The sequence below is a fragment of the Mastacembelus armatus genome, chromosome 4, assembly GCF_900324485.2.
Source record: "Mastacembelus armatus chromosome 4, fMasArm1.2, whole genome shotgun sequence".
NCBI classification, from domain to species: Eukaryota; Metazoa; Chordata; class Actinopteri; order Synbranchiformes; family Mastacembelidae; genus Mastacembelus; species Mastacembelus armatus.
In genome coordinates, this window is record NC_046636.1 from 18,713,848 (window position 1) to 18,741,825 (window position 27,978).

Here is a 27,978-nt window from a genome sequence, read left to right on the forward strand (position 1 = left end):
ATTTATCTGCACAACCGTATCTATCTATAGTATAAGGTTACTGTAGTAAACAGAAAATGTACTTTAAAATACATGTACATTAAGTCACTGCTGCAAAATCATTTTAATTAATCAACATAATGTCCAGTGATATTGTTACAAAACACAACAACCCTTTTCAGTTTTTCTGCTTCTTAAACAGTATCAGCTATTACTTATAAGTTTCCTTAACATAGAATCTGTCATACAGTGCACAACACATAACACACAAAGTATCATATGTATGAAAATCTTTAACTGAATTACCAATACAGCATTAAAATAAATATATTTTTAACTACTCGTTTATACAAAAATAAAAGTCAATTTTCAAAGCTAAGTCCGATTTTTCCAGTCTGATTTAGTCCATTTTTGCACTCAAGAAGTGTCTATGAATGTCAATTTCAGATATAAATCTTGATTATATTTAGCAAACACGTGTTTGGGGATGTTAGAAAACCAAGTTTCATCATGTACAAACAGTACACAGTATGTTATTTGCTAATGCTACATAAGAGTCAAACTCAGCGTGATGATAACATAAAATCAACATGGCTGACTTGGCCACCAAATGCAACACTTCATTAATACATGTTCGTCTGTAGCCTGCCAAGAAGTAGAATATCATTATCTTGTAGCTGATTTTTCATTTGGACTGTAATAACTCATCAAAAATCCTTCAAGCATTCATATAAATAAGCATGTACCTCATCATAGAGCTTATAAACTTAATCATTTGTTTTTTTCACTTTTTAACCCATAATTTTGTGAAACCAAGGTACCACAGCTCTGTTAGCACTGTCACTAAAGGCTTGGTATCTGCTGTTCTAACCAACAGCTTTGTGCTTGTGACCAACAGCAAAGCTCCGAGTATTCATGCTGATGTGCACAGTTGTAACCAATCACATCTGTCACAGTTGCAACATTCTCCTAGGTCAGATTGAGGCACACTTGATATTTCATGTGCCCTATTTCTATCGAGCATGTCGCAAATGATCCCAATTTCACATTAGTAATGTAGTCTGCAACAGAATTAAAACGGACATATTTCTTACATTTTTCACCTCAGATATCAAAATAAATCGCCCAGTGGTTGTTAGGTGTGGATAAGATTTAGCTCTATGCAGAAAACAGTATAGCTGTGTGACAGTGTGACCCAAAATGTCCTGTTAACTATCCACACAGTCCTATTTTTGTAAAGTAGCCCTCCCTGGGTCAATTCTTACTGTTACAGCAAATCTAAATAAAAAAAGATATAGTAATATGCATACGGATATTGCATTAAGCACCTCCTGAAGAAGCCCTAACAATGATCTTACCCTGACCCTAATATTTAATCAACTCAATTATCCTTCTATCTCCACATTTGGACTGTACACTTGGAGTACTTATTTGTCCTGTGTAAAAGATGAAAGCAGGTGGAAAGTGTGGCGAGGATGAAATGAGGGATAGGGAGAGAGTCAAAGAGTTTCATTTATAAGAGGAGGGAGGTATTATGAGCACATTTATCCAAAATTGGAAAATAATGAAGAAAGATTAAAGCTCTCCCAGTATTTTAGGTGTTCCAAATGGACAACCAGTCCTGTAGTTGACAATGGACCACAGAGAGTTCCAGACACTATTATGGGCCACAAATGAGGGAGTGACATTGTGAAAGCCTCTTTGCAAGATAGAGGCAAAGAAACTTGAATAAGGTCTACTTGTGTACATCATTTTTTATACACTTTATGTTGTGTGGTGACAAGACAAGAGATAAGCACTAACTGTCTTAAATGAAGTAAAAAGGGTAAAGAGGCTTTCACGTCATTCATTTCGGCTGTGATTATTCTCCACCTTCACAAGTGCTGAGACTCCAGCAAAGCTAGTTATGTTGACCCCTTATTCCTCTGCTCCCCTGCAATATGTGCAGTGCAACACAAACAAACACATGCAAACCTGGTCACACAGTTGCTGCCACCCAATTTACTCAGAGACACTGAAAAATATGATTTATTAGTTCTATTTTTCATTGCAGTTCCTTGAATGAATCAGCTCCTGTGAACGATGGGTGCGGTTGCAGCTCCGCATGGCAGGTTGAGCATTCTGTTCAGCGAAGCTAGATGAGAACTACAGCCCCCATCACCTCGACCTAAGCTGAGAAAATACAGACAACCAGGTCACAGAAATTCTGTCACAAGTTACTGGGCACCTAAGTGTGTAGGAAATCCTATGTTGCAATATTATTCTCTGTAAATCTCAAACTGTGAATAACACAAGCCAAGCAATTTAAGCAGGAAGGTCATAGCAAAGTAAAGCAGGAAAATTGCCAGGGGAAAAAAAAAAAAAAATCAGGTTTTCTGAGAGAGTGAAATAGATGAGAGATGAAGGAAGATGAAAAGTTGACGGGCTACCCAGGCAGGTCTACAAAAAGTAATGAATATCCCTTGGTGTGGAGCGATTTTGAGGAACTGTCATTCTGAATGAAGTGAGATAAAAATTATATTTTGCCCAGATAAAAAAAAAAAAAACAACCAATACAAAAGCAGAAAGGACATATGTCTGCTTGATGCTGCCCTTAATCCAAGACAAGACCTGACAGCCTGCACCATCAAATGTCAGAGCGACTGAAGCATCAAAACAGTAAAAATAAAAACAGCACAACATTCAGCAGAAATAAACAAGAGTCAGAATTTATGGACATAAGGGGAAGTCTGAATTATTTCTATGTTACCACTTTGTTTGAAAATATGGACGTGGACAACCAGAAATGGAGGTGAATATTCATCATTAGTGCAATTTATGCAGTTTATTTTCATTCTGTATTCGGGAACAAAGTTAAAAAGAAAAGAAATCCTTGAATTTTCATTAAATGGATTTTAAATGAATTTTAAAATCTGGGTCAAATTGTACATGCAAGGTTCTGTGTCCAAAGGCCCAAAATGGACCGAATGGCAGTCAACTCTGAAATTTGCATAACCAGCCCAATATAAGGCCTATCTTTGATTTTAGACAAACTTTTTTACTGCCATCTTTCGCTTTTATCAATTCACTTTCTTTTGTGAGAGCAGAATGAATTGAGCAGCCATAGATTTTGCCGTGTATTGTAGAAAATAACGTGTCCTTCGCAAAAGAATACTGTCATGCTTCTCATTCCAAAGTGTTAATGCTTTTTTTCTTGAATAAATCATCCACATCTATTGAATCCTTTTCATTTCACAACACAAGCCCACCATTCAGACTGAAAAGAAAAGAGTCTGAATTACTTCAAGCTGGAGAGCTACCTTGCATAGAGAGGAATTAAGGACCATTTGCCAATATTGTGGATCAACTATGCTGAGAATAAAAGCAGCATTCTTGTGTTACCTGGCTGGGGAATATAGCCACAATGGACTTCAAACAAGGACCAGCACACAATCCACAGATTGATTTTACTTGTGGGACCTTGGACTTTTCACAACAAACATTTTCCACCAAAGACAAGCATAAAGGGAAGCGTTTGAATAGTCGTTGTATTACCCTCTTGCCCTTTGTCAGGAAGCATGTAGGCAGTTGATTGTACGTCAACAGATGACCTCAATCTCATAATTTATCATTGTGGTGCTGGAAAGTCAAAAGCTGCCTTTGGAAACTGTTGTTCTGCATTGTTCACAAGCTATTTGGTGTAGTTTATAACTTTGGAAGTTTTCTTGCATATTTGTATACTTGGCACCTTCACATACCCATGTCACTAATACAGAATAAGTCAAAACAATACTGAGCATGAAATAAATCATACCTGCATTCCCTGTGGAGCTGAGGAAAAAATGAAAGCCAGCCACACAAGGGGAGGCCATAAAACTTTCAGCTTCTGATTTCAAATAAATGTTTTAAGAATGAGTCAACAGTCAATATGCAGGTCTGATGTTTATGTGTTTCATTGTCAGTGCGGTAAGTCGTCTGACTATCCCTGCTGCTCTTAAAGGTGCCCACACTCCCACCTGAGTGACACTCACTTGAGCTCTGCTCCAGTCTCTAGCCCCTCTAACAGCAAGATAAGACTCTTATCACCTCCAAGAGTGAAGATTTGGCCTCAATCCAAGAGAACCAACGGAGCAGGAAAACCACTGTCTAGACACTTAAGGTGAACTAAAAGCAACAATGCTCTGTTTGACAGGAAATACTAAAGGGCTGTCGCTGAGGCACGGCACACCGAGGAGGCTGTAGTTCAGACAATGTCATTGTGTGAAAGCGCTTCACCAAATCCCCTTTCCTCCAGTCATTTTTTCATCACCTTCTACCATGAACCTTTGCGGGACTGGATGGGAAGGCAGACATCCGTTTCAGCTGTGTTAATTGCTATGATATGCATCAGAGTGCTGAGGTAATCTGATCTTGTATATCCCAGTTATTTAAAGGGTGCCCCATTGAGTTTTATTGTTAAAGTTTTGTTTAAATTCATTTAGATGCATTGTTATTGTCGTAATATTTGAAATTGTGCTTTATTTATTTGTTGCACAGTGCACTGATATTAGAATGGTATAGGTACTGATACTCAAAAGACAATTTTAATAAGAGCAGTATATTCCAAGTTATGTTGCGTGTCGTGTGTATGTGCAGCACACAGTGAGCTGTCAACAGTTTTAATTTTCATATTTCTCTCTGTAAGCTGCAGGCAGCTCTCGTGGTAAAAAAAAAAAAAAAAAAGGCCTGGCTGAATCTACAAGTGCTTTTCCCGCCCATCTACTGCCTGTAAACAAAGCAGACACACACAGTGAAATATAGCAATATAGCATTATTTACACTGCACATGGTAAAACATGTTTCAAATCTACACAAACCAACAGAGCCAACAGTTCCAACTTGGCAAAGCACCTCGCCTGACAGACATGCCGACTTATATAATGTAGATAATAAAATAACAGTGCATAAATAATTTAAAGAGAGACAGGTTAGCGATTACTGAATAGGACAGATAACATTTGCCAAGTCAAGAGAGTCAGATTTATTTTTTGACAAGTGAACTTTTTCCACCATAGGAGTTAGAAATTAAGGGAAACGGTCTAATTTAACTTCCTAACTCTCCTAGCTTGCAGTCTTCTTCTTTGGTTTTCTCCTCATTACTGCCAAAAACTCTGACCAGCAGAACAGCATAAACTTAGCACCAGGATTGTGTATTGGGTGAGACACGTAGTTGTGCGTCTTAGTGCATGAACACAACACACTGGTATTCCATACTCCACTAGCAGACAAAAACTCCAAAGGGCATCTTTAATTTTAAGGGTCCATCCAAGTACAAATTAGTTTCCATCATAACCATCCTTTTTGCATTCTGCTGTGTTTTAGACATTGTGGCATCCATTACCAACCATTCCTCTCTGTCTAGTGTGAGAAGATACAAGATAGAACAAACTGCTAAAACTTGCTTGAATTGTAATCAAAGTTAGTGTGCACTGGTTTTTTTTACCTCGTTAACTAAAAGCTATATAATATTTGTGAGGTAAATACAGTGCGGACTTTTTCAAAACATAAACCATACCCTCACCCAACAACATTTTAAGTGACATATATTAAAGTACCTTTCAGTGTAAAAGATTAAACAGGTCAAACAGGTTGAAGAATCCATTAACACATTTTTAAGCAAACAATTTATTAAAAAGCATCAAAATACAGTTATGGTAATTGCATTCAAGCTGCTGCTTTCAATGTGAACATGACATTTAGTCTAAGTTGTGAACTAAATTGTCAAGAACAAACAGCACCACGTGTGTTATATCTTGTCTGGTTGTTGTGCTAAGGTTGGTCTTAAAAACAAGGCTGAGCAATGAGAGATAGCAGCGGCTGCAGGCTGGAGCTTGCAGGAACACGAGACGTGATATCTAACACCTCTTAGATAGGAACTCACCTTAAGGTTCACCCCCCTTCCTTTACATTTTGTTCTGGTAACAAAACAACTTAAAAATAGTTGGGTGACCAGCACAAGAATGTGTTTGGGTACAGACCCCTGATTTGGAGCCTGTTACAGCTATAACTTACTATAACAGGTTACTATTATAAAATGTATGCTTTATTTGGATGATCTACTATACAATAAACAGGAATAAAAAGAAAATATGCACATAACCAAACTTAAGTCTAAGTGTTATGAGCTATCTAGAACGATAATCTTTAAACCAAGTTTCTGTTGTGTTAATTTCAAACAAAAAGCTGTAAAATGTTCCTCTAAGATAGGATGACAAAATTTTGGTACTGCTTTGAGTTAAATTCAGTAATTTTGGACTGGAGATAAATTGGAAGAATAGTCACATGCGCAGAACAGAGTCAGGATGAAAGATGAGCATTTTGTGGGTTTGCAGCTGATCACATTGACCTTCACTGTGCAGAATAACATAGCCGTAAATGACACAAGGACGCTGACTTTAAACTTAAAAAATTAAGAAAATCTACATACAAGATGATTTTGTGGCAATCACAGCAAATTGTTCCAGCAAATCATGGTCTAATATAAAATTCCAATGGACACATAGTATAGACCTAGGTGAAGTTTGAAGCATCTAGCAGTAAAATGAAAGATATTTGCATAATTATACATTTGGGATTTTTCTGTGAGGTAGAAGAAGTAAATATGCTTTTAAGAACTTCTAAAAACATGAACTGAACCCTTTTTAATTGGGAAACAAACAATTGGAGAAGTTTTATTTTTGTTGTTGTTCATTATATAGCGTTACTGTGCATATTAAGACCGCCACTTGACAGCAATCCAATAAATATTGAATGTACGAAATATACAAATAGAAAAGACAAAGAGATGATTGCCCATCTGCCGTGGGAGTTCACAGCTATTAATATTGTCCAAGTGTACCTGAAGGAAGCACTGTGAAAGCTGGACAGTTTGCAACAGCACACTCTGACACAGGCCTTATTGCTAGTGACTGTTTTGCCAAAGTCCCAACAGCAAGTTCCCAGATCACAATATAATTTTTAAGTGTTGTAGTAAGTTTGCTAAAAGAAAAGAAAAGAAAATACACTGGAGCTTGTTTACATCCAGGTTGTTGTTGCTAATATAAGCATGCTCAAGCGTAACATTAAGACTGTGTGCTACTTGTACATGTTCACTTGTAATTTACAATTAGTTTTAGTCTACAGTTCATTTCCCTTTATGTATTGTCAAGCATATGTGTGGAAATGTCAATAAACCTTAACCTGAAATGCACACTGGGTTCAACTCAGCAGTGAATTTCCTAACCGCATGTGACCTCTACTGGTCAGCTTAGTCCCACCATTAAAGCCTGCCTGTTCACATATCTCCTTCCTTTCCCCTCTCTTCTTTTTAAATACACAAGTGCTGACACAGTCACATCCATACTTGGGAGTGTGTGTGGACTGCCCATTCTCTAGCTAAAATCTTAGGATACGGTACGCATGTCCTGTCAACAGATTTGAGAATGCAGTGAAATACGGCTGCTGATTTTCAACGTGACCAAGCCAGGCCCCGATGCAGGACAAATCAGAAGGCAAATTAGATGTTTTTTATGGAAGTCTTTAACTTCAGCAATATTTCATATAGGCTAGCCTTTTCCGGGGCCCTGGGTTGGGGGTGGCAGGGGCCATTGTATTCACTGGCATGTGAATGTGTCGCCTCTCATCATTTGATTGAGCCCTGCCAGTCTCAATCACAGGGGGATTCCACAGTATGCCTGTGCCATTTACTGCCAGGGACCTAAAATCCAAATTGACCTAGATAGACACACATATATAGGGTCTTTTTTTTTTTAGCAAATAAAATATGAAAATTAGAGATTCAAGCCAGAAGACACTTGATGCTTTTTTTTCTGTTTCAAAACTGCAGGAAAGTTTATGATGGACACCAGAGCCATAATGTCCATCTCCTCACAGAAAATTTCTAACAGTCAGAATGTTAGCTATCACCCTCAATACTACTGAATGGTGCTGTCTCATAATTCATCTGCTTGATTATTTTGATGAAATAGGAATGTAGAATGTAAAATTAATTCCTCAAGCAGGAACCACTGTAGATCCATCAGTGTATTCTCTGAGGTGAGAAATGATATTAAAATTGTATGTTTTTTTTTTTTATTTGAATTGAAATATCTGGTTTATATTTCTGATAAAGCTACAACTTAAAGAATAATTAAAATCAGAAAACTGGACTTGAAATAGGCACATGATATGTTCAGATTTTCGTATGTACAAGATAAACAAGGAGGTTTGTCCACAATGAGGAAAAGGAGTGTGGAGGCTGGTTCTCAAATTCAAGTCTATCAATGCCATCTAGTGGAGAGAGGTAGTTAAACTGTAGCTCACTTTGCCTTTTCACTCTCCATAACTATAAGAGTCTGGACCTGACTCTATACAACATATAATGCCATAGTAATAATAGTACTGTAATTGTCATTGCTGGAAACTATAGGATATGTCGCAGAGCAATCAGAAGAATGACTGAAAACTATTCTAACACATTTTATGTTATACAGGCGAGTTGAAACCCATTATATGTATTTAACTGTCCATGACAATTAGCATGTACATCGTCTGAGTTCTTTATAGTTCACTGTCTCGTGTTTGCAGTGTGAACACACAAGAAATACTGCAAATCTGCTCTGAATTGGTCATTATGTGTGGACTTGGAAGATGTTACGAGTTTAGCAAGACAGACACCTGGTGTTTTCAAATGTCTAAAAAGAGAAGAGGTCTGAATACATTCTAAGCCATTGCATTTCCAGATGGCAATATTAATTACTTTTCGTGGTTGAATTCATGTGTATGCAAGTATGTGCCATAAAAGGTATAGAATCATTTTATCGAAACCTGAGGAGCTCCGTTCTTTAAAATGAGGTTTAATCCTTTTACTGCATTATATACAATTAAAAGTGGCTGTATTGTCATTTTTATTCTCCTGAATAATCTGTTTTACTACCTTTTGGCTCACTTGAACCTGATCTTGATGAGTTTTATGTTTTGTTGGAAGCTTGATATATATACACACCTTGAACTTTACAGTGCCTGTATTTCATTAAAAAGGACATCTCTGTTATTACTGAAACCTTGGGAAATTCACTCAAACAATGGCTGACATATTGACATGACAATCTGCTGAATATCGAGTTACTCATTGGATGGCAGAGACAGAAACAGGAGCCAGAGAAAGAAAGTGAGACAGAGATAACAGGCTACTTGGCTCTTTTAAGTCACAAGATGCAGAAGTAGATGGCAGCAGAAGCAAGTAATAAGATGACAAACGCCCAGAGACACAAATCCACACTCAAATGTTTCTTTCAATTTCAAAATCAAAACTGCATTACCTTCTAGGCAACCTCAACAGGCAAAGAGATACCTGAGGCCACCTGGATCCCACTCCAAAGAGTTAGCCAAGACAATTTCCCTCAAATCACCTGCTATCTTAATCTGACAGCCAGACTCGATTACAAGGCGTAAAAATTGCTTTTCTCGCCACCAGCAGTCATTGGGAAATTATCTTAATTGTGTCATGATTATGCCTCAAAGCTCTGGTGAGAGCTTTACATTGCTCCTTTCAAACACAGGAGCGCTTCATGAGTGTCGAGAGTGTGCTTCTATCAGCTCTCAAGAGGAGAGGGGATGAGAGGGAAATAAATTCATCTCCACTCTTTTCTGTCTGGATTTCACAAACACACTCACATAATCCACAAAGGAGGGAGAATTCTAAAATTCCTGATAGTGAAAGAGATCAACAAAGAAAAAAAGACTGCTACTAAATTATGAATAGTCCTTTATGTAGCTTTAATGGATATAAAAGTTAGGTAAGTGTTTAGATGGGATGAGGAGTTGTAGCCTGGTTCTATCTAAGAAGGGGTTTATGATGCTTTGTTCTGGTTACACACAGCAACGTATGTTATGCTAGAGTCAGCAGCCATTCAAATCACAGGTGACCAGAATGGGACTGGATTTTCTGTCACAAGGGCCAGATAAATTGAATCTTAACCTCAACACTTAGTTTACTGGTGATGTGGCTCAGAGACCAAGTCAGACAGGCCAATGTGTGTGTGTGTGTGTGTGTGTGTGTGTGTGTGTGTGTGTGTGTGTGTGTGTGTGTGTGTCATATTACCAATAAAGTCAGATATAACTAAAAACAATCCAACAATCCATCAACATGGTACGTTCAGTAATTTATTTTAAAAATGCTGCTTCAAGCGTCTCAAATATTCAGAATTTGTGGCTCGAGCTGTTTTTTATTATAACTCAATATCTGTGGGTGTTGAACAGTTAGTCATGCCAAATGAGTCATTTTAGTCATTTCCAGGCATAATTTTGGGCTCTGGGAAATATTAATGGCTATTTTCTGATGTTTATGTCTCTAAACAATTAAATTGAACAAATAATCCAAGAATTAATAAAGATAAAAGTGATCATTACCTCTCTGAATAACTGCTCTTTCATTATGATCTGATACATCAAACTAAATGACATTTACAAAAGTTTTAGATATTGCAAATTTGTTCTGTTTTTTAAAAAACAAAATCCACATATTTAGGATTTGGTTTTTTCAGATCGGTACCAAATACTAAAAGAAACTGAGCATTAAAGATATTCCATTAAAAACTTTAGTCCTTTAAATCACTGCATGTATCAAATACATTCAGAGCCTCATCTACTGTTTATGCTTGGTAGCCTGCAAAAGAAATAGCCAACGAGGCCTGTTGCATGGTAGTTCTGTATAAAAGCTTGTTATTCATTACACAGTTTATCTTAAAAACAAAATACAAATTCAATAATTCTTTGAAGAAACTAGCATAACCTTTGAATGGGCAACAATCAACCAAGCTACAGACAATCAACAAGTCAATGCAGCAAGAGAATATCCACCTTACTTTGTGTTCTTTTATTTTGTAAAATGGCTCACATTAATGGCACACCCGGACAGAGCACAGCTTCAGTTATTAGTAACGCCTGTGCTTCTCTTCTTGGGACAAATCCAAGTGTCTGCTGTGAGAAAAGTCTAGAAAACAACACTTTTAGTGCCCAGGCCATAGACAGTCATAGAGATGGTGTAGGTACCCAAAGCGTAGTATATATTATATTATATCATATTAATGGATGGATTACTGAACAGGTCAACAGGGCAAAGGCCCAATGTGTATGTTGGTCCCTGGAGCTCAAAGAAAGAGACAAAATGACTGAAATGATACACAAAGCAACCAGAGAGATACAAAAACATCTACAAAGAGATGCAAAATAAGTGAAGCAAATTATTAGCAAACAGACACTAAATAAACCCAAGGAGATTCGAAGTATTACAATAAAATGCTTTTGCACCATATTTAGATGCCAGAACACCACAAATGCAAGATGCAAAAAATCTTGAAAAAGAGACTCTCTCATGAGTGAAAAGGTCATGGGCATTTATATGTCTGTGCCCAGGGGCCCATTGTGACGTAATCCACCCATACCCTTAAGCATCAACAGCAACAACAACATAAGAAAACCCCAAACCAGCAAGAAAGCAGGAACCAAAGACAAAGAACAGCTGGTACCTATATATATTTTTTTTTTTTGTTGGAAGTCAACTCTTCGTTCTCTCAGGAAGGCGAAGTATCCGTGTCCACTAATGTCCCGCTGCACTTGTTTGCTACGCTGGTCTCTTTGTTTGAACTCCAGAAACAAAATTAAAAACAATGATGGGCCCTCCGGTGTCGCAGGCCCTGACATGTCGTCATCTCAACATGGGTTATCCAAAAATATGTACAGAACTAATGAGACACCTTTAGACATAGGAAGCACTAGTTAATTACTTGTTTTCTACACAGTGACTATGTCAGTGCGCCGTGTTGCACATATGTATATTACTATAATCATTTTTCTCAGTAACCACTGAAGTTTGGTGTTTGTCAAGAAATGCATTAGAAATTTATGACGCGTTTCCTGTTTATTTGGCGAGATGTGTAAATTCATCGTAACGTTGTTTCGTCATATTTAAACAAATGCTCCCAATTTGACATCCGCAACATGTTGACATCACGTACACTAAATTTGATACAAAACTCATGAAAGGTGTAAGAGAAGTATGTTAAATTCCAGTGTGTGTGAAAACACACAAAATCCCAAATACTTCACTTCCTGTTGGGCGTGGCTATAGCAACATATGCAAATCAAATGTTCGTACTGGGGAGTTCCATACACCTACCAGGTTTGGTGTGTGTAGCTGAAAGTAGGTTACATGCCAACCACAAGACTCACTGACAGAAGGGGCGCCATGGAGTCCCTGGGCTTAACTAAATTTCATGAGTTTTTGCCCATGGGAACCAGTTCAGAAGTGGCCCCTTTCAGTAGCAGGAGACTAATAATTGTATTTAGGGTGCTTGGGCCGTAAATACTGTGCTTACTATTGTGAGTAATAGGACAGTTATGGCCCTGTTTCCACAGACAGTATCACTGTATTTTCAGGGCTCAGTGGGTCCTGAATTTAATTTTAGCTGTTGCTTAGACCTTTGAAAGCATAATGTCCATCGACCCCATTTTAGCACAGACATTCATGGTCCTCAGAGAATGATCCAGTGGTGATCCCTTAGTCCAGCATACCCCAAAAGTAATAAACAGATGAAACTCAATTGAGTCAATCAATTGACTCCTTTACTATCACTATCAGGCTAAATGTAGATAAGTATTTGAATAGTTTTAGTTAGTGATATACATTTTTTAGTACAACATAAATGTAATTGCAAAATCTTAATAGTTTAATTATTTGACTTCAATCATCCAAACTTAAAATTATTTAATCTATAGTACAGTATATACAAAACAAAAAAAAAAACATCTTGTGTGTATTGAAAGGTTGGGGCTCTTTGTACTTTAGCTCACAATTATTCACTTGTCTCTAAACAATTAGAGGCCAGAAAATACTTATAATGCATAAATGCATGAATTTAGAATGTGCCAAGAGTGATTTTTTTTGGTGGGAATTATAGTCTATGAATATATGATCAACTTCACTGTTCAGAACAGACCCACAAATTCACAAGAAAGATTTTCAATTTTTATTGACTTTTTGGAGAATTTCTTTTCCAGTGTCATCTGTAACCGTTCACTTCAATGGTATTTGCATAATCTTTCATTCAATGCTAGGAGGATATAAACCCAGGTAGGCCAATGCTAGATGTTAAAGTAGCAGCTAGCAAGCTAACTCTGCATTCCTCAGGCAAGATTGAACTACTTACAATAACAGAAAGTGTTCCAAGAGCTTTCACAAAGGAACAATAAACATACCTTCCAGTTGTCCAATAAAGACACACCTTGACATTGTGTCTACCTGGTTTGTATCTTTCTAGTTGTAAGGCTGATAAAAAGGACAATTGCTATTCAACAGAACAATCTGCATAGCAACTGGAAGACAAAGGGACTGGACACTGACCCAATATAGAGGATGAGTAACAAGACATCACTAGACAGATAGTTGGCACGACATGGTCTGCTATTTTGCTCAAACACATTTTCTTTTGTAGAGTAATTTACTTTAGAATGTCAAAAAAGTTCATTCAACAGTTAGTGTGAGGTTTGACACATTGGAGCTCTAGGCCTAGTGTTGTAAGAAGTTTAGTCCTGGCATGATCTCCAAGCATCTGGCAGTTTGAGTTGGTGCCATTCTGCAGTGGCTGAAATCGACCCTCCCCACCCCCCACCCATAGAGTTTACCAATTCATAAGGCTACAAGGTACGTGCCACTACTTGACCATATTCACAGAAGCACAGTTACAAGCAATTGGAAATGTGATGGAGGACAACCAATACGCTGTGCTTAAGGGCTAACATCTGACAAGTTTCACTAGGCTACATGAGTAAAAGCAGGAGGGGTGGGATACTGAAGTAGCTGGACCCTGATTGGTCAGGCATGTGAACACACCAGAAGTAATTCAACTTCATTACCCCACCCTGTGAAGGAAAGTAAGAAGAGCAGCTCATATAAGGGGGGACAAAAGAAAAAAAAAAAAAAAAAAAAAGTCTTGCCGTTGTTAAATTTGGTATAACAAACCACAATGAAACGTCAGGTCCAATCAACATTTAAATGTCAGTCTTTTACAGACTATGTAGTCTCAACCACAACATCCATCACATTTTCTTTTTTTTTTTTTTTAAAGCACAAGACAGTATTGTTTAATGCAGATGGCTCACATGTCAATTACCATATCTGAAAAGCACTTTTAGACTGATGAATCTGCAAGGGTAGACCAGGAAAGACAAGAGAAGGATGACATTCTCAGAACTGAAGACATTTAGGGTCAGCGGTCAGTCCAGGTCAAGAGGAGAACAGTGATGGGGAAGATTGTGAAATTCAGGCCCATCTGACGCAGCACGGCTTAGAAGCGCTTTGGTCCCCAGGGGGACGTCTTGGTTGCCACTGGGGCTCCAAAGCTGGGGAAATCTTCAGAGCTACTCATATCAGGAGCCTAAGAGTCGGACAAAAACAGATTTAGAAAGGGAGAAACTGTCATTTTGAACAGTATCAGACTTGTGAGAAAATGCTTACCTTCTCATTGCCAGTGGTCCAGGGAGCCTCCCTCACCACAAAGCCTTTAGATGGACCACGTTGTTCATCCAGGGCAGCAGCGCTACCCCCTGGAGGTCTCATGTAAGCCATCTTTGCCTCATTCTCCACAACATCTGCCATCTAAAACAAAAGCACAACAAAGTGTGTCAGGAAATCATATTAGTCACTTCTTACACTTCAAAAAATAAATAAATCAGAAGCCATGAAAAGCTTACATATTCCTCTTCCAGGTTAAGGAGATGGTCGATGGCTTCATCAACAAGCTCAGGGCGCCCTATGACTGTCACAAGGTTGGGGTCTGCTGCTCCACTCTGGGGAAACCTGAGATCAACCTAAAATAAGGTGTATACAAAGGTATGTCAAAACTGGATTTTTTTTCCAAAGTACTAAGAGATACAGTTTTCTTGCTTTCTGAGGTGGGCCCTCACCGAGGCACCATAGGTCTAACTTTGCTTTCAATTTTTAAATCTTCACCTGTAAGAAGGACCCCTATTGCTTCATTGATTTAATGGGATTACAAGAGTTCTAATACTCCACCTTCACTAAAAGGGACAATCAAGACCACCCTGGCCCAATCATCATCTTCCTTTGTGAGTGTGACCATGTGTGTGACTGGATGCATTTTTGTGGGGGATTAAACTAGTGCTGACCAAAAAAAAAAAAAAAAAAAAAAAATTCCCATTTCTCATCATTGAAATATGAACATGTGCAACAAACAACTTTTAATAACCAATCCATTATGTTTGATTAATGGATTAATCAGATTTTTACAAAAGAATAGAAAAGTCTTTATTATAAAAATACATTATGAATACTTTTTTTTTTTTTAAAAAAAAGAGGGCCACACACAACCGTGGTACATAGAAACCATCCTGCTTGTCCACCAATATCATTTACATTTACAAAGTTGCCTGGGATGGAGTCGCATTCTGAATCAACGGCCTGAAATCAATGTTTCAGTCTGCCACTTGTGTGAGCTCTGTTGCTTCTCCTGCTATGGCTGCATGTGTTAAAATGACAACTCCAGACTATCTCTAGATGTGGTTCTCATGAAATTAATGAGAGTTTATGTGACAAACATTTAATTCATAGCGACCTGTGTCAATCCTCAGAATCTCTGCAGCGGCTCACTGTGTGCTGCATCACTAGCTCTAAACTAATCGATAAATATATTTGTTGCTGACTATTATTGTATTCTAAACAGTAGTTGTGTATCTATCAAAGCAGAAAGACATAGGAACTGTGTAGCTAAAATACACTATCATTGCAATAATGAACAAGGCCTACAATAAACCACCTGTTCTATGATTGGCCTCATATGCCTTCACTCTCTACAAGCATCATATGTCTATTCTAGTTCTATATTTCATTACGTCTGGGTTAATTCCTCATATGTTACAAGCCAATGGAGATCCTTTTATGCTACCAAGTAGTGAAATAATACATCAGATAAGAATGTGCTTATAAGGTATGTGGAGCTTTCACTCCAAGTGAGCTACTTCTGTTTTCACTTACTGATGAGGAAACTTACAGCCTCATTCACCTTACCTTAAACTCCTCCATGATCTTGCGAATGCCCTTGCCACGTGCTCCAATAATGCGGGCATGGACTCTGCTGTCGAGGGTGACTTCCTCAGAGATCATCTCTTCCAGTTCATCCACAATAGCCTGGATGGCATCTCGTGCAGCTATGGCTTTGTGCTCATACCCTGTAATGGTAATCTGATCCTGTGGAAAATGGCAGTAAATTTAACATTAACACCAACACTATTCCAGTGGCAAAAACAACTAATATCAGATTCTGTCATTCAATTTATTGACAATGACCTCTTTGGCAAAATAGTAACCAACTTAATACATTTATGTACAACAGAATACAGGAAATAACCCCCCGGTAAAAGCTAATAAATTTGTGCAATAACAGTGAAATCCTAAACTAAATGTACACAGCTCTTCTATACTTAGTACTATCGACATTTCTCCTACTGGTATTTAATTCTTAAGTAATTATGACAAATACACTGAGGATCACTTAAGAGTCAAATTCCTTGTGTGCCCAACATACTTGGCAATAAATCTGATTCTTTTTCTACTGAGTAGTTTTGACAGTAGGAACTGGTAATTTAGCACCACCTGCTGTGCTCATGTAGTACATAGTGCTCACTTTTTCTGCCTCTTATTTTTGATTTAGAATAAAAGCAAAAGGCATCTGTCAGGAAAAAGGAAAAATGCTGCACCTGGTTTTCATCATTCTTCTCTGGGAACTGGATGTTAACATCATACTCAGTACGGATGTTTGTAATAATGGCACCCTTGCGGCCAATGATTTTGGGGTGATGCTTGGGGTCCACAGTGATGGTCAGCTTGAAGCTCCTGAGTGCCTGAAAAGTAGATGATGGAAACAATGCCTGAACTTAAACGAGCCTGACACCTTACTTTTACTGCTAAAGATGATTAGGCTCTTTCTTCTTCAGTGTTATAGGGTTGACCTTTGAGTTAAACTTGGAGATAACTGGTGTATGCAGGTATGTCAATCAGCACCATAGAAGCTCATTAATATACAATGTAAATCTGAAAGACAATACCAACCCGATCCTCCTGTTCGGCCTGCAGCTCTTTGACACGATCCAAGAGACCCTCTTTGGCACGGTCAAGGTGACTGGCCAAGCCGGTAATGGAGATCTTATCAGACTGGAGCTCAGGAGCAGGCACTTGAATGTTAACCTGGAAGCAGACAAATAGCTCAAGAATTATAAGCATAATTAAAATCCTGTGGATTCCTATGTTGACAAAATCTACAACACACCTCAAATTCATCCATCATTTTGCGAATTCCACTTCCTTTCTGCCCAATGATGTATCGGTGAAGCTCAAAAGGCACTTCCACCTCAATAGTGACAGGAACCAAGGCCTAAGCAAAAAGACAGATCAATTAACAAAATTCCAAGAATTTGAAACAAATTTTTGTTCTTAATACCAACCTTCAGTGCTTCAGCAGCAGCCTCGCATCGCTCTTTGCGACCAGAAATGACAATCACGTCACACTTTTTGGGTGCGTTTGGATCTACAGGTTCTTTCACTTCTCCATTAGTCTCTCCATTCTCCTGAATAGGAGGCTCTGCAGGAGGTGCTGCTAAAAGTGAATCACACAAGGTTTGATGAAAATGTCCCTCATCCTTCAATTCTATTAGTACACTGCTCAAGATTTTACCTTGTGGGTCCTCACGCTCTGGAAATTTAATCTGTACACTGTGATCTCTTGTGATCTGCTGGATCCTTGAGCCCTTGGGACCCATGATAGAACGGTGGAACTTCTGAGGAATCACACACTCAATGGTCACTTGAGCATCCTGGAAATGAAAAGTGTATAAATGGAAGACAAAAAGAAGACAAACTGGTTATATTCAAAGTAAGAAAGGAAGAGGGTGTGGTTAAAATACAAAAAATTAAAAAAACAAATGCAGCTACGAACCAAGTCATCAACAATCTCCTGCATGCGCTTTTTGGCTCCTTCCACACACTCTTTGGCTCCTTTGAGGGTGACCTTTTCACTTTGAGAACCTGTGCGAGGGAAGCTCACCATCACACCACCATACTCATCAGCGAGGTCTCTAAGGACTTGGCCACGGCGAGACACAAAGTAGCGATGGTGCTTGATATCAACCGTCATAGTATCCTCAACAACATTGTCCTGTAACCCAAGAATACATAGTTAAAAATGTAGGCACAGTGGGCAAACCACAGCTTTGGTTTAGGTGTCCTGATACCTTCAGGACTCATTTTGAATCTCACCAAGCTCTTGATAAGTTCCTCCAACTCTTTCTGAGCCTCTCGCACTGCCTCTTCAGTGCCAACCACTGTAATGAGCTCCTGGTCCTTGTCCTCTGCGGTGGGGAAGATGATCCTGGCCCCGGTGCTGTCACGAACCTTACGAATGTTTCCGCCACCTTTTCCAATAAGGAACTTGTGGTATTCTGGCTTTGCACGCAGCTCAGCAGTGTGACTCTTTGTTTGCTGAAGAAAAACATTTAAGGTGTTAGGCTGACAAATAAGAGCACAAAGAAGTTCTCAGCACATGGTAATGTACAACCAATTAAGCACAGAAATGCCTCCCCCATCCCCTCCATCACCTGCCCCTGCCTAATGGTGAACACCAGTTCAACTTTTTATTGGAGACATTCCTACAAACCTTCTCCTCTGCCAAGCCAAGCAGTTGCTGCTTAGCTTTCTCCACCTCCTCTACTGGGCCTCGGATGGTGACTTTATCAATCCCTGAGCCCTCAGTGGGGAAGTGTATGTGCACCCCACCACACTCCTCCATGATTGAGCGCACCAAGCGGCCCTTTGACCCAATCAGGGAGTTGTGCAGTTTGGAAGGAATGGATACCTCCATCTCTGTAATGTTTGCCTAAACACAGTAAGACAACAATTAGGCATCTGTACTAGATTTGGAAACACCTGCTGAAATACTTGCAGCTCTGTGTGCTGGGCTTTCTTACCAACTCCTTCTGAATGGCCAAGATGCGATTCCGTGCGGCCTCACAGTTTGCCTTCTTCCCAGTGATGACGATCATCTCTGAGTTACTATTCTCAGCAGGCAGGTCAACTTTTGTGTTGGTTTCCTCCCGAATCTAGAAAGCAAAAGAAGCCAATTGTTAAATCAAACTTTGATAGGTTACCTTTATTCAGCTGTACAGAATATCTGAATACCTTCTTGATGTTTGAGCCTCCTTTTCCAATTATGTTTCTGTGGAACTGCTTGAAGATGGGGACTGAGACAGAATAGCTGTTCTCCACCTGACCCAAGGAATTAATGAAGGTTAACATTCAACTACACTTTGGCATCTGTACCAGGTGAATTAAAATGTTCTGACATGGCATACCATTTCAGCCACTATCTTCTGCATGAACTTGGAGCATTTTTCCACCTCAGTTCGTGGGCCCCTAAGTTGAACGATGTCACTCTTCTGTGCGGGGTCGGGGAAATTGATGATGACCTGAAACACATAAATTAAGTACATGTTCAGTACAGACAATCAAACAATATATACCAACCAGTAACAACAGACTCACCTCTGGGAATTTGTCGCGCACTTCTTTAATCTTCTCCCCTTTTTGGCCGATGATGGCTCTGTGAAAACGCTGTTCAATGATCAGGTCCTTTGTACGCTCGTTCTCCTGTGAGAGATAGTACATTTAGTAATGGCACATCTGGATCTAATTGGTAGCATCTTGCTGAGTTTCTACCAACCATGCGTGACGCCAGCTCCAGCAGCTCCTTTTTGGCTTCCTGTACACCCTGGGGATCCCCCTCAATACGAATCAGGTTGCTTTTCTCATTATCAGGGGGGATGCGGACTGCTACCTTGTGTAGCTCTTTGATGCGGTTAACTATAAATAAGTCAAAAAATATATATGGTTTGAAAACAATGCAGACACCATTTTTGTCACACCGCTCAGGACACGTGCCTTTTGACAGTAACAGTGTACTTACTGTTAACACCACCTTTTCCAATCAGGTGTCGGTGGAATTTGGGATCCACGCTGATTTCTGCATAGTCCATACGGCTTACCTATTAGAGAATACAGGAAAATATTTTCTATTCCTCCTTTTGATAACCATTATAAGCACACCAACTATAGGAACCTAGAAGAACCCATTAGTTGTGGGCCCAAGACATAACTGAACAGGTAAAAATCAATATTCACCAGATCTTTAACAATTGCTTCAATCTGGCTCTGCACCATCTGCACATCTTTGGTGGGACCCTCCAGGGTGATCTTATCTTCTCCCTCGGTGAACTCAATGTGCACCTGTGTTCAGTACATTTGGGGGGGGGGAGTACAACATTAAACCTTGTGGTTGTAGCACTTATTTAAAGTGTTAGAGGTAGGAATATCAGCTTCCACTCAACATACCTTAGGCATTTGTTGAGTAATCTTGGCCAAATTCTGCCCCTTCTTGCCAATAATGAAGCGATGAAGCCAAGAAGGAGCTGAGACCGAGGAAACAGTGTAGCTGTTTGCCTGTGAAAGAAAACATCTTTAGGTTGCTCCTGATTCTCCTCAGTTTTTAAACTAATTACTATTATTTTTTTTTATTTTTTTTTTTACCTTGGCATAAACTTCAGTGAGGGCCTGACCCAGGCGGTCAGGCTCCCCACGAAGGATGACAGTTTCTGAGCTGCTGTCAGAAGGTGGGATCTCAACTGAGACACCAGTTCTATCCAAGATTTCCTGCAAGGTGTTTCCCTTAGGGCCAATCACATACTTGTGCTGAGATTTCTTCACTTCCACTGCAATGGTGGTGGCATTCTTCTTCTACACACAAAAGAATAATTTATGAGTCATATAGCATTTAATCTCAGAAAAGATTTCTCAGTGCAATCTGTATTAACACAAACCTCTGTAATAATTCTAGCATACCTTGTCCTCATAAACCTTCTTGATCATAGCCAAAGCTAGGGCCACCTGCTCCTTTTCCCCAGTGATGACAATCTCTGTCTTATTGACACTTGGAGGGGGAACATTGATGCGGGCACCAGTCTCCTGCATCATCTCTCCTACCAACTTATTGTAGGCACCAGTGATGAATGGATGATACACCTTGTCAATGTTAATCCTCTCCACAGCACGCTTGTCCTGAAGAACAGAAACCAAAAGGGAAATAGTTATACAGGCAGTCTTCAAAATGAAATAGTTGCATGTATGAGGAGCCATGTTACCTGCTCAGCAGAGATCAACAGGATCTCATGCTTTGCCTTCTCCAGGCCCTCCTTGGTACCTGAAATCTTGATCTGGTTGCTGGGGTCGTCAGGTCGTGGGATCTGGATTTTGGTGGCGGTCTTGAGCTCGAGCTCCTGAAGCTTTTCCCCATTTTTGCCAATGACAAAACGATGGTGTTCCTTGGGGATGGCAACAGTAGCTGAAGCCTGTTAGCGTTAAAATGTACAGTTGGCATTGTTATCTTTAACTAACCATGTCTATGTAGAAACATCAAAAAAAAAAAAAAAAAAAAAAAATTTTTCTTTGCTTTTGACCTGAGTCTGCAGTCGGGACACAATCTCCTTACGGGCCTTCATCACAGCATCCAGCTTTCCAGAGACCATGATGGAGAGACCCTGATCTTTTGCCAAGGAGAGTTCCAGGTGGGCTCCAGTCTTATGCATGATGTCCACACAGACCTTTGCTTGGTCTCCTTCCCCAAACTGATTGATGTCCTTGTACTTACGCTCCTCTAGCGGCACATGGAAAACCTAAACCATAAAGAGACAATTAGAAGTGCTGACACTGGCCCTGTAAACTAAAAGATAGTAATTATGGAATGAAGTGTGCTTTACCACAGAGTAATTGTATAAATGTTTACACTAATAAATGGAATTTATCTTGCATATGTACACAACTAAAAACTGTTGTGCATAACGAAATGGCAATGCAAATGAGTTTTCTGTAAACCACAGAAAGCCCCATGAGTTCACAGAGAGCAGTGTGAAAACTGAAAGGGGCAAACCAGGAGAAGGGGGGGGGGGAAATTCAGTAATTTGCTAGTATCACCAAAACAGGAAAGTCAGGCCTAATGCAAAAAACACTAAGCAATAATTAATTTTTGACCACTTAAGCATTTAAATGAACACTGGCGCAATGTCCAGACAAATTCGCCTTCCTTGCTAAGCACACAACACACAAAAAAATGCAACTGTTTTAAAAGATGTCAAGGACATTATACTGTACTATATTGACTATTTTTCAATTTCTAGGGGGCGTGCCAATGGATTCAGTATAAACCAATCAGAAATGAAGAACATGATGTGTGCTGTGGAGTAGAGATGCTAGTGAATGACACCAAAAGCCAGATGTAGAAAGATTGGAGGACTTGAGACTGGCATTGAAAAAAAAGTTACAAACAAGTTAGGGCATATGTGCAAGGCTTGTTTAAATCTGATTGGACTGCTGGAGCGTGAAGCCTGCCCCATTGCAGATAAACAGCTGTGATTGGCCCAGCTCTTTTGAGGCCGGTGGAAAAGACTGTCAGAGTTTGCAGACCCACATTCTTTTGCTAAGAAAGGAGTGGGTCTGGCACACTAGGCCAATTATACTGCTGGATCTTATCCTTTTAAGCTGGTGACACTATTGGAGATTATGCGGCTATAGTTTTTAAAAGACAATTGAACCTTTTTTTTTTTTTTTTTTTTAATGTTTAGAAACTTTAAAAAAATAAACCTATCCAAAATTAATACGTCAAAGAATCATTTAAACATAAGCCTCTAATCATTTCATGACCTCAAATTTATATTGCAAAACCTGAAAATTGACCAAGCAACATGTTACAGTATAACTACTGTAAAACAAAAATGTAGGGTACACAAAGTACAGGTCTAATTAATTACATTAGAGACTTGTGTAGTTGTATTAGTTCCAACTTTTCAGGACTGTGCAGGCACGACAGCTCACACAAAAAAAACAAAAATTTCACAACAACTGACAATCTCTTTATTTAATATGCAGATTTTACTTTACAAGAATAACTTATACCTGGGTGATAATAGAAGACTTGAGAGGACGGATCTTTGATGTCCAAGCGGTGGCAGTTTCCTGAGTCCCGTCAGGTGAGGCTGTCTTCTCGGGCAGAGGTGGGAAGGCTTCCTTGTAGGTAGGAAAGGCATCCTCATCCTCTCCAGCACTGGGTTCTGCCACAGCAGCTAGGGAAAGAGGTGGGGGTGGAACAACACAAAACATGAGCACATTTATTTGCTTTTCACAAATAAAACATCCTGAAAAATCCAAATGCTCACCACTATTCTGCTCTGGCAAGAGCCCACTGCGGTGTTCATTGAAGCTTTCCTGCGTAAGTACAGCGACTGAGCTCATGGTTGAGATCCCACGTTAACACAGAGTCCGAGTGTGCCACTGAAACCAAAATTTGACATTTTCAAAGCAGCAAAAAGACAAACATAGCATAATTAGAAGGCCTTCTTGTGTAAGTCAGCATCTTACGATGAGGAGCGAGGTTTCTGGGTTTGTTAACAAAAGCTAACACACTCAGCTATTGCTGTTTTCTTAGTATAATATTATAGGGAAATAGATAATATTTCAAACAGCATTTTTCAGAGAGAGAGAGAGAGAAATTGAGATTACAGGATCCTAAATCTAACATCAGTCCACCTGAAACTGCAACTTTACATCTGATTATCACAAAGGATTTCATCACCACTCATGGTGTTACTGCACATCTGAGCTAGGCCAACGACACATTAAAGCTGCTTCTCAGATTTAACCAGTTACTGCCCTGTGTTGCTTTGCACATTAGTCCTATCAGCTGAATATGGATATGAAAGGTTCCTTATTTAAACTACAGAACACCGTTTTGTATAAACACATTTGTTGTGATAGCTAAAACTAGATAACCCAGGCCCATGTTTGAATGGCTGAGAGAAAAAAAAAAAAAAAAAAAGACTATCCTCTGAAGTGTCACATGCACACATTCAGCATGACAATATAGGCTTATCATGGGTGGACTTTGGATTTTTCCACCAATATCTAATCAATGTTCATCAAAAGAAGCAATGTCTGACAGAACAATTTCACTTCTTGTCACATTACTGTCAGTATTGCGATAACATATGTTATGGTGGTGAGTAAAAAGACCATTACTTTGCACCACAAAGAAAATACTGGTGTGAGCTGTGATACATCTACAGTACATGTCACCTTTCTTGGAGAAACCACACTATCTTCTGTTTGAAGGTGTTTGGCCAGTGCTATCATAAGAACTGTCACCACACTGATCCATTTGTATGTTAACACTGAACGGGGGGGGGGGTGTTACCCTGTCGAACTGAACAATGCCTTACAAGGAGGGGGGGGAAAAAACAAAACCTGACATTTATAAAACACACCCTGGAGCTATTTTGATTTGAATTTGGAAAGTGTTCTGCTTTAAGTTGAATTCCACTTCACTATCGATGAAACTCGATATATGATCAGGAGGCACTGCTCTGTTTTCTGGCTGGCAGAGAGACTTCAAATTTCTGGCCAACAGGAGCAAAGGAATTTGAATTGTGTTGCTCTAAAGCATGCCTGAAATTCATCTGAAAGCAGAGAGAACTACCAGATGTCAGAGAACTTGCTGACAGTTTTTTTTTTTTTTTCCCCCCCTCACAAAGGCATTTTAAGGACTCCAGGTTTTAACATTGTCAGCATCAGTTTAGCAGGCTATTTGCCCACATATACATTTCTGTCTTCCTCACCAGGCTTCATAAACCTAAAGCTGCTATGCCCATTACCGTTTACTGACCTTATTGACAACTCCAGTCCGCAAACTACCTTCACTTAAAACACTGGTATAAACAAGCATCTTTACAAAGAGATTTACAGAAGCACAACCCATGTGCCATAACAACAATTCATTTTTGTCCATGGTACTAAGTTTAACATATGGACAACTTTGTAACAGTAAAATAATTTGAGGTGTGTCTTATAACTGACATTTTTGTGGCAAGAAAAGGTACATAACATGTCAAAGTCATCAATGATGGAGAAAAAAAACAAAACAAAGCCACTCCCAAGTTAAACATATCAGGTTACATGTGTTTATTTCAAGACCTTAACACTTTACAGTGCACATTAAATAAACCAGTTGCAGTCTTGTCTGAGGCTTAAAACAATGTCCTTTTTCACTGCCTGTTTTAGCTTGCATAAATAATGTGTGAGACGTAGGGACTATGAAACTGTCCAGAACATTTAGCTAGTTTTCTTTTTTTAAAAATCCTGTAGGAGAAAAGTTCTCTTATGTCACATCATATCTGGGCTATGTTTCTCAAATTTTTTGTAGTTCTTCCCGTTACAACTATAAAGCAAAAAAATGAAGTACGTAGAAAGAGACTACTCAAAATATACATAAACACAGGAGTGACTGGTGCCAAATGTCACAAAGGAAAAACATTTTTAGAAATCTACTGCAGTTGGGGTTAGGTGTTGTCCAATAAACAAAATGCTGCTAAATGCTTAAGATTCATCAGCTTACCAGCTAAATGGTCAGTTACCAGATAATCCGTCCTGTAAAGATGCAAGTTCCCGTCAGCCTGCCAGCTTTTGCCTGAAGACCAGAAAATAAAAAGATCATTTAGAAAAAACTAAAGTATGGTGCTGCAGTTTCAAAGAAATATCTAAGGTGGGTAAGGGCCCTTAATTTAAACACTTTGCACAAATTAGATGCTACAGTGTTGTATGCACATAAAGAAAACCATATTCCCCAAAATACCACATCTTAGCTGTACAATTTCCATTTATGATCCTAATCACTTCCATTTTACATGTGTATTAATACTGAACATGCCCCATGAACATAAAACTAATAAATGCTTAATGACATTACTAAAAACAGCAAAGACATCACAATACAACTAGAAAGTCAAACTTCATTCTGAATGTTAAACAGAAGCAGACTTTACTGAGGCCTAACAAATATATTTTTGATACTCCTGGTTCGTGCAAGATCAGTAGAAAAATAGTGCTGTAGTGCCATGTAGAAGTGACAAACAACCCAGAAGAACTCAGATAATGCAGATGCCAAGAAACATGTTACAGAACTTGTAAAGCATACGTTCCACTGGAACGTCATGTCCTTGACAAACATCTGGTTTCTATAATTGGTCACTGCCTTGTCATACACAACAGACCTGGTAATTTATGAAGCAGATTTGGGTGTACCAGTTAGGCAAGAGCCAACAAAATTATACAGTGAATGTTTGCTATTAAAAGGGTGTGATATTAAAGTTTGCATAGTTTGACACGGTGTGACAGTTTGTGCATGTCATCGGAACATTTGGATTTATGTCACTAATTTGCCTTTGGCGTTACCAATATCTTCTAACTCGGACGGTATTCATGAGTCAAAGTTTCCATTAAAGCTGTGTGCACTGCTGCTCATCCTGTTTTTATAATGTTGAACCCCTTTTGTATTGGCCATATAATATGTTTGTTTATGCATATACAGTGAAGAAAAATGAGGCACTAAATAAGACCTAACTTGCCACCTCTCACTAGTAGTGTTAGCACAGACATCAACACATGGACCCGTTTCCATTGACGTTATTATAAAAGCAACTAGTGTCAAGAGTCAGTTTAAAAACATCTCAGCACATTAAAACCCAGAGTATGAACTGAAAACAGTCAGTTAAGGATACCCCGTCATGGGTGCAGTGGTGAGTTTAAAACCAAGAACTACATTAGCTAGTGACGAGCCCAGACACACATTGTTGCGTTGAGCCAACTTGACCAAGTGTTAGCGTGTCACCCAGCCTGAGAGCCTTCATTAACAAGTTAGCGCTGACGGGCTCCTCAGCTCGCTAAACTTGCTGAATTACAACCTTCGAGCGCAGCTGTATAACCTTAGATACCCAAATCCCAGATGATGGGTGTTGAGGGGCTGGTTAGTGTGAACGTTAACACGATATGAAGTTACGATCAACTAACGTTAGCTGACAGTTGCCAAAGAAACACGACAGTTAGTGCTAGCTGCCGTCGTGTTGGCTAACGTTGGTCAGCCATAAAAATGTACTGAAACCGAGGCAAACTTACTATTTTAACTGTCTACGAGAGTAAGGCTACGTCGGGTGTTTGGTATACACGTTTCCCTGTTAGCAGAAGTGGGATGTTCAGTAGCAAAAATCACTATACTAGTGTCAAACCCCTAGCTAGTTAGCAAACTTGCTAAAAACTTTGACTGTGCTATGTCCGACTGTGACACGTAGCGTCAGCTAATAGGTAACTATTAGCTTGGCTCTCACACACAGGACTTAAAACCGTACCATAACTAGCTGGTGATAGAAAGCTAGCAGTGTCCTAAACACTAAAACTATTAAATTATTCTGCCGCACGCACAAACTGCGGCCGTGACATTTTATATAATGTGACTAAGTCGTAAAAAGTACAAGTTAGCTAATGTTAGCTTCCATCAGTTTGCTCCAGTAACGTTAGCTCGCTAAGTCCACGTAGGCACACAGCTGAGCGGGGGAGCAATGACACGGAGCCAGGCCAGACAGTGTGCAACCTTAAAAAGCTTCTGACCAACAAACTGTCTGCACAATAAGTACCACCCTGTCATTACAACGGGCCCAGGAGTCGTCTGTTGTGGGAGCACAGCCACGTTGAGCAGAAAACTGTGAAGTACTTACTTGTTTTATGTTCTCGTCTGCCCTGAAGGTGCAGAAGCTGAGATGAAACTCCACTGGCGAGAAGGTGGGATTGAAGCCTGACGGATATATACCGGGGCCGCCCACCAATCACATCCTCCAACGTCACGACAGAGTCCGATTACAAAGAACTTGTTTTCATTTCCAACAGTGTCAAGCTTTCTGAATTTTAGTTATTTTGCTTATAAAAATCACACAGCACAGAATATGTTTAACGCTGAAGTACTCATTAAACATTGGGGAACTTAATAATGTGCTGATCAAGTAGAGAAA

The 27,978-nt window shown here is 39.3% G+C and overlaps 1 protein-coding gene across 2 annotated transcripts; it reads right to left on the minus strand.

The window, feature by feature from the left end:
• Positions 1-12,989: 12,989 nt before the first annotated feature.
• Positions 12,990-27,782, minus strand: hdlbpa (high density lipoprotein binding protein a). Of its 2 annotated transcripts, none has more exons than XM_026304993.1 (28): positions 27,688-27,782; positions 25,536-25,607; positions 23,305-23,419; positions 23,045-23,211; positions 21,553-21,768; positions 21,238-21,444; positions 20,939-21,154; positions 20,627-20,833; positions 20,432-20,539; positions 20,222-20,326; positions 20,007-20,085; positions 19,764-19,903; positions 19,586-19,690; positions 19,396-19,509; positions 19,223-19,309; positions 19,012-19,143; positions 18,702-18,920; positions 18,305-18,526; positions 17,985-18,203; positions 17,724-17,862; positions 17,494-17,642; positions 17,319-17,423; positions 17,102-17,236; positions 16,750-16,893; positions 16,061-16,240; positions 14,728-14,844; positions 14,492-14,632; positions 12,990-14,411 (listed from the first exon to the last, which is right to left on the minus strand). In XM_026304993.1, exons 3-28 carry the CDS (start codon positions 23,378-23,380, stop codon positions 14,322-14,324), a joined length of 3,819 nt encoding a protein of 1,272 aa, XP_026160778.1. In that variant the 5' UTR covers positions 23,381-23,419; positions 25,536-25,607; positions 27,688-27,782; the 3' UTR covers positions 12,990-14,321. The 2 variants fall into 2 exon arrangements, with proteins under 2 accessions (XP_026160778.1, XP_026160777.1); XM_026304992.1 differs by having other exon boundaries at positions 17,494-17,645.
• Between the last annotated feature and the right edge of the window lie 196 nt (positions 27,783-27,978).

Coding starts and splice junctions, on each gene's coding strand:
- hdlbpa (XM_026304992.1), bottom strand. CDS start 23,380: ATGAGCTCAGTCGCTGTACTTACGCAGGAAAGCTTCAATGAACACCGC. Junction 19,691..19,763: donor TGGAGCTGGCGTCACGCATG/GTTGGTAGAAAC, acceptor TATCTCTCACAG/GAGAACGAGCGTACAAAGGA. Junction 17,237..17,318: donor AAATGATGGATGAATTTGAG/GTGTGTTGTAGA, acceptor GTCTGCTTCCAG/GTTAACATTCAAGTGCCTGC.